This window comes from Perkinsus marinus (genome assembly GCF_000006405.1).
Source record: "Perkinsus marinus ATCC 50983 genomic scaffold scf_1104296930258, whole genome shotgun sequence".
In the NCBI taxonomy this organism is placed as follows: domain Eukaryota; phylum Perkinsozoa; order Perkinsida; family Perkinsidae; genus Perkinsus; species Perkinsus marinus.
This window is the reverse complement of record NW_003216178.1, coordinates 60690-67090: the sequence shown is the minus strand read 5'-3', so window position 1 is coordinate 67090 and position 6401 is coordinate 60690. Positions and strand designations below refer to the sequence as shown.

The window sequence follows — 6401 nt, the reverse complement described above, 5'->3', positions numbered from 1 at the left end:
CGAACTTTGGTAGAAGTGCACAGAAACCAAACAGAATTTTCCGAAATTTCCACAAATTTTCCATATTGTAGCTGACCATGTGCATATTCCCCCCCACACGGCCCTAGATTAACCAACAGCAACGCCCCTGTCCAGTATAGGACGCAATGAGCACAGGATAAGGCTTGCTACTTCATCATACTGCGAGAAGAGATAATACAAGGCAACTGGTCACGCCGGGGAAGAAGCGGAGAAACTCCCTTGCTGGTTGTGTCAGAGAAACAGTGAGTCGTCTTTAACTTCTATCGACTCAAGAATGAGCCACAGATTCTTCTCCAGCACGGAACTGGTCTCGAACCCGCCGGCCGATTGTGAGCCATGGGTCAACGTTACTACCATATCGGAAGAATATTCTAAAGAGAATGATCATTACAGACTCCGCAACCAACACAGACACCCTATTACGTGGCATGCGCCTTATTCCCATCGCCAATGGTGTCCATTTGAGGCCTTCCTTGTCGTGTATATGACGCCCATTCACCATAACCTGCCAACAACATGTGTAGGAGGTGCATTCCCTACAGACGATGGTGATATCGTGTACATTCTGATAGAAAAACCCTGAAGTAGGCCCGGCCCGGCCCCGGAACGAGCCGGTCCGGGCCGGGTCAAAGTCACAAACCCGGCTTCCCCGCCGGCGTTGCCGGGTTCATGCGGGTGAGCGGGCGAAAAATGCCCCGCAACTGTCTGCGGGTCATCCGGAAACCCGGCAGCGCAGATATTTCAAGCCACTAATAGTGCTTTTAATTGTACGTAGCGCGGAATTTCGCATTAATTTCCAGGAATCGCCGCGACTCCTCGAATTCAACGCGCACTTCGCGTTTCAATCGCGTGACTTGGCACATTGGAATAATGTTTGATCCATGCAGCCCTGATATTGGTTCTCCTTGATTAGAAGTTCTTATCGTCGATCATGTCCGAACGCCTTCCTGCCTGGCAATCCGGGCCGGGTCGCCCGGCCAACCCGGCGGGTCGGGCCCGCCGGGCCCGCTAAACCCGGTACATGGGTAAGGAGAGACTGCCGGGTCACCGGGGCCGGGCCGGGGAAGCGGTTTTTCAAACACATGACGGGTGACACAAATGTCTGTGAGCCTGGGAGATAGATTCCCTACAGGCATTTTCCGATGGAAAAAAACGTTAAGTGACGCGTGCACAAACGATCTCGCATGATCAGCGAAGTAGATTCAGCATCGTATTTTACCAGGGAGTCTCCATTCGCTGCCTTCCGACAGCTAATCTCGTCGATGTCATACGATACACTATCAGTGGCTTCGGCTAGGTCGCTGAAGAAGTGCCTGGGAGAAGAGACCCAGGTTCGATTCCCAGGCGCTCCATTTCTACCAACCTTGCAACCTCATCAGACTCCTTAAGCTCCTCTGCGAAGTTCAACAACTCGATCACAAGACTAGCACCAGAATCATCTACCACATTGGTAAAGACCTGAAATCCAATCATCGGCAATCCTAGGCTACCATAACCAGTGTGAGAAATATGAAAGTTGCGATCAATTTTGGGAGTTTCCTATTAATTCCTATACACAAATTCGTATATAAACTCCCATAATTAGTAAAGAAACTCCAACTGCGAATAGCAAATATTCATTCCTCCAAGACTGATCATAACAAAACATCACGACCAAACGAGCTACGCCCTGACCCTACTTCCTGATAATCAGGCACAGTCCGTACAGTGCTGGAGTCGGCAAAACCCTTGGGTATAAGGCATTCAATAGCTCCACCGTACCTGACCCCAGAGTGATCCATACCATCATCAACTAACTCGTGCGTGTGAATGATAGGACAGAAACCCAGCCGCCCTTGAAAGACTCCCATGCACAATCGTCCACAAGCATTTTCACCAACTAGCATAGCAAGGGCCCCGTCCTACAGCTGTTTATCCTCCAAATCTCCCGGCTCCCATTCAGAAGGGTAACTATTTTCTCGACGACATTCTCTATTTGACATTAATGTATATGCAACAATTCTGATCAAACACAAACTGCTTCGCTCCGCCCACTCTTTATAAACTCTCCACATCAGGTCAGCAGTGAAACGATAGTAAATGATCATTCAAGACTACCACTGCTACTCCAGGAACGTGGACGACCGCCACCACTGGTGGCGATCGCATAATGCTATACAATGACGTAGTACTTATGATACCATACTTTTTACGTAAGCCGACCCGCCTCTAGGCAGCACAGTCTCGAAGCAGTATGAGCCTTCTATGACTCTAGTCGGACCCTTCGTCATCCCCATCATCGTCGCTTTCCGAATCCATCGCGTCAAGACTGTCCTCATCTGTCTCCATAGCAACGTCATTATCATAGGCAGCATCATCTCCACCGTTGGGGGACTCGACGTACCTGACCAGCACGGACCCTCCTCCCAGTGCTACTCTCATGCGGTACGTACTTCGCCAAGGGCTCGGGAGGGGCCACCTTAGCTGCACGCTGTTGGGTAGTGCATACGTTAATCACTGCTTGGACCCTACCGTGCAGCTTGGACAGAGCAGAGTAATACGCAGTACGTTGGTGGAAGGACGCCAACAAGGGAGCTGAAACTGGACGTTCCTCAAAGGGCAATTACCCTCCTACTACCAATAACTGCTTTGGTGTCCTCAGGATGCCCAGAGAGGTAGCCAGCATGGACCAACAGCAGATTGCGTGTCCATTCCGACAGGACCACGGCCCGGGCAGGAGACTTATCCAAAGCGATGCAAATGTGCGACAATATCTGTGCAGCTTCTGGACCTGATAGAGAGCTCGAAGACTAAACTCATCGCCCAGATTACCAGTGATGTCCCTCGCAGTAGCTGCCATAACAGCATTGTTGGTAGTATGAAGGACCCGATCAAGAGCCATGGTGTCCCCACCAGCCAAGCCTTGTCGAACAAGGGCCGCCATAGACGCCGAGGATCTGCCAACGAGGTCTACTGGGAGCCTCCAAGGCGTATCAGCTTACCTCGACTTGTCAGCCGGTCGCTTCGCTTTCTTCTGTGCTATGAGCTTCTCTTCAGCCTCCTTGCTTTGCTGGGCCAGAGCCTGAAGGACCGCCGTCCCCACTCGACGATCGCTGATACCAGTACTACTACCTTCATTTGCTCCTCAGTGGCCGCACGCTTCGACGCAGGTAGCTGAACCATAGTAAATGAGGGACTTCAAGCCTAATGACAGGGCCCACGACACGACACAGCCGCCCTATCTAGAACTAGTCACAAGCCATCCCAAAGGCGACAACGAGGCGATTACGCATCCCCCTCTAATTGGGTCGCTTGATTTGATGCAACCTAACTGCCAGTGCATAACGGAAATGCATCACTTCTGACTGTATTGCATTGCATACAACCTTCCTTGCAGAGCGTATGGCAGAACTCCGGGACCCTAAGACATAAACGTCACGCGCCACGAAATTACGCGCTCGCCCCGACAACGCAAGAACGAGCAGCAACCCAACTGAATGTAGATGACATCCAGTGCTCATCGCTCATAATATAAGACGCCCTTTGATCTCTACCACTCATGGACCGACAGGAACACAAACCAGACAGAAGTAGTAGTAGGAGAATGAGGTTTTATGATACTATAATACATTTGATACAAATCTTGACGACAGTACGACTCAAATCAGACGTCACTTTTCCTTCGAGGGCTTCTCCTCAGAATCCTTCTTGGGAGCCTCAGCACCCAAATCAGGCCATCCGAGTCCACTCGGCTGCTACCCTCACAGCTCTTGGGTTCCTCCACTTTGTTTTCGTTACGAGAATTATCATCGTCGGAATCATTCAAATGGAGTACGTCCACGTCCTGGGGTAGAGAACTAACCGACGAGTCTTGCCGAGCACTCGAAGCTGATGGTTCGTCCCGTTGGAGACTCAACGCTATCGCTTGTTGCATCATCATTTCCTCCTCATCTTCACTCTGGGGGAGACCTAAGGAAATCCCGCTTTGTGGCAAAGTGCCGGGGGTCCAAAGCGCTTTGATCGTTCCATCACAGACACTATAGTCAGTGGACAAAGTCGACTCTTTAGACAGCTTTCCTATTCATAGAAGAGAGTGGCACTAGAGGAGTGACGAAACTCCAAGAAAAAGTGTCTTACCGTAATCATCGAAGGCTTCCTGCGTTGGTCGTACCATGTTCAACCCCAGAGGTTGACCTCGGCTATTCTGATCAGAGATAACTAATGACGATTCGCCCGGAGGATAAATTACCTCAGTTCCCAACGGCCGCCGCTGAGGCATCGTACTTGGGGGCGAGTGAGAATGGTCGCGAACCTGTGGGGCCACCGGTAGGGGACCTGAATGGTTTTACGAGTGATGCCAGCAGACTACGAATAACGCAGAATTACGACAAGAACTTCCGACAAGTTCCGAACACTGCAGAGTATTGAAAAAAAATATCGCCACTGAATCTGTAAAGAACTTGGGTCTGATCGAATTGTGGTCTCCTTCTACTGTGACCTGCATAAAATCCATAATCGTCTCTTTGGGTTCGCAAACTGGTCCTTACCAAATTCTTGTCACCAGCGTAGGCGTCATACAATGCCCGAGCATGATGCGGTTTCACGAAGGTGTCACCCTCGGCAGCTACGAAAAGTGCAGGGATGAAAGTCCTGTCAACCTATGACCGAATTCACAGCGGAGCGAAGCAATAAATCTTACATGTTTTATGGGCACCAAATCGTTGATGTCGAAATCAGCTCGGCTTTTAATAGAATTACGTATCATACTCATCGCAATGTTAACCACGAACTTTGGCACTCGAAAACCACCGAATTCTATTACCAACTCTTCAGCTACTATACGCAGATCTTGGAAGGGCGAGTCCAGCTGAAGAAATACAACGGCACGGCATCAGGAATCAATCGACTTTCTGGACCTATCGTGACTGCTCTCTTTCTGATACCAATTTTCTGTCAATTCACAGAGCAAGTGAGGTGACAGAAATACCAACCCGCCAGCCAGCACTCAGACTTTATGCAGGGTATAGCAACGAACCCCTTCGAATTTTGTGGCGAGTGACAACTCGTGAGGTACAATTCTAAGGATCTTGACGAGCTCTCACCCTACGGACGACATTCGAGTTATTCCACGTAAGTGCCAGCCACATATGCGTCATGATCAGCAAGTAGTCATTCTTGCCAATCGCGAAATCCCCAAAGGGCACGTGCCACGACGAGAGCTAGAGACACTCCTCATAATATTCATTACCACCATCCCGGCTATACTGGGGTCCCTGTCACCATGGAGTAGTGCTGTCGCCGCTCCCATGCTACGACCCCACAGACCAATGGTGCCTGATAAGGGATCATGTGAGGCTAACTGAGAGGCTCGGGAATCGTCGAAATATATGTCAGCTTCTGAGGTGAAGAGTCTCCTCGCTGAACATACGAACTGGGCCAGAAGTGTACGAAAACTAGCGAAAATTTCCCAAAATTTCCTCAAAATTTTCATACTGTCACCAACACATGTGATTGAACATGTGCAAATTTTTCCATACTGCATTGAATGCGACTTACTGACAGTTCCCGTCGCTCTGAGGTGCTCTACTACGCACGCGAGATCGTCTTTTTCGAAGTAACTGCATGCACGATATGTCCGACGACGCGTTAAAATAGGATGCTTACCCTAAGCTGACGTACTCTCCATCAGATCTCCCCGAGCCTGCGAAATCGAAAGTAAAAACTGTGATCCCAAAGGGCAGGAGGACCGGAAGCGCAGACAGGCCCTCAATGCGAGAGCTGCAGTTTCCTGATAGTGTGTGAAGGAATTTGCATCTCTCAAGTGTCATGGGCATAATACCGTGGAGATAAACAACACAGGGGAGCTCTTTGGCCGGTCTGCGTTCCGGTTGAAACCAACTGCATTGTAAATGCTTTCCATAAGGATTTTCCAGCACGAGATCAGTTCGGTGGATCTAATAAGCAATCGAATGTGAGAAGAACGGCCCGAGCCTCCTTCCCTACTACTACTACTACTACTACTACCACTACTACTACTACTACTACTACTACTACTACTACTACCACCACTACTACTACTACTACTACTACTACTACTACTACTACTACTACTACTACTACTACTACTACTACTACTACTACTACTACTACTACTATTACTATTACCACTTGTCCCGCTATTCGAAATCTCTTGGGGCCCAGATCCTTGAGTTCATATCGATCCCTTGGAGGCCGTATAATCGCCTTCCACAGCTCTGCGTACTGGTCTGAGATGCCCATACAAGAAAACTGGCGCAAAGCAATAACTGCGCACTGCGAAGATTTTCATTCATCTTTAACAGTAAGCTTGCTCTATGGATGTGATTCTAAAGTTGAGAATGAATTTTGGCGCTCCCTCGACG

The 6401-nt window shown here is 49.4% G+C and overlaps 3 protein-coding genes across 3 annotated transcripts; all 3 read right to left on the bottom strand.

Moving 5' to 3' along the window:
- Window positions 1-135: 135 nt before the first annotated feature.
- Window positions 136-2003, bottom strand: Pmar_PMAR007882 (Nuclear import protein MOG1, putative; the record flags this gene model as incomplete). Its single annotated transcript, XM_002787143.1, has 6 exons — window positions 136-392; window positions 445-526; window positions 1241-1334; window positions 1385-1479; window positions 1701-1782; window positions 1927-2003. The coding sequence occupies 6 exons, from the start codon at window positions 2001-2003 to the stop codon at window positions 253-255; spliced, it is 570 nt and encodes a 189-aa protein (XP_002787189.1). The 3' UTR covers window positions 136-252.
- Window positions 2004-2271: 268 nt separating this feature from the next.
- Window positions 2272-3183, bottom strand: Pmar_PMAR007881 (conserved hypothetical protein; the record flags this gene model as incomplete). The annotated part of the gene is made up of 6 exons (XM_002787142.1): window positions 2272-2404; window positions 2454-2595; window positions 2639-2791; window positions 2833-2957; window positions 3003-3082; window positions 3133-3183. 6 exons carry the CDS (start codon window positions 3181-3183, stop codon window positions 2272-2274), a joined length of 684 nt encoding a protein of 227 aa, XP_002787188.1.
- A 993-nt stretch (window positions 3184-4176) lies between these two features.
- Pmar_PMAR007880 (Protein C14orf29, putative) lies at window positions 4177-6279 on the bottom strand (the record flags this gene model as incomplete). The annotated part of the gene is made up of 9 exons (XM_002787141.1): window positions 4177-4204; window positions 4250-4365; window positions 4548-4658; window positions 4700-4867; window positions 5249-5334; window positions 5557-5618; window positions 5665-5788; window positions 5840-5954; window positions 6166-6279. The coding sequence occupies 9 exons, from the start codon at window positions 6277-6279 to the stop codon at window positions 4177-4179; spliced, it is 924 nt and encodes a 307-aa protein (XP_002787187.1).
- Window positions 6280-6401: the final 122 nt, after the last annotated feature.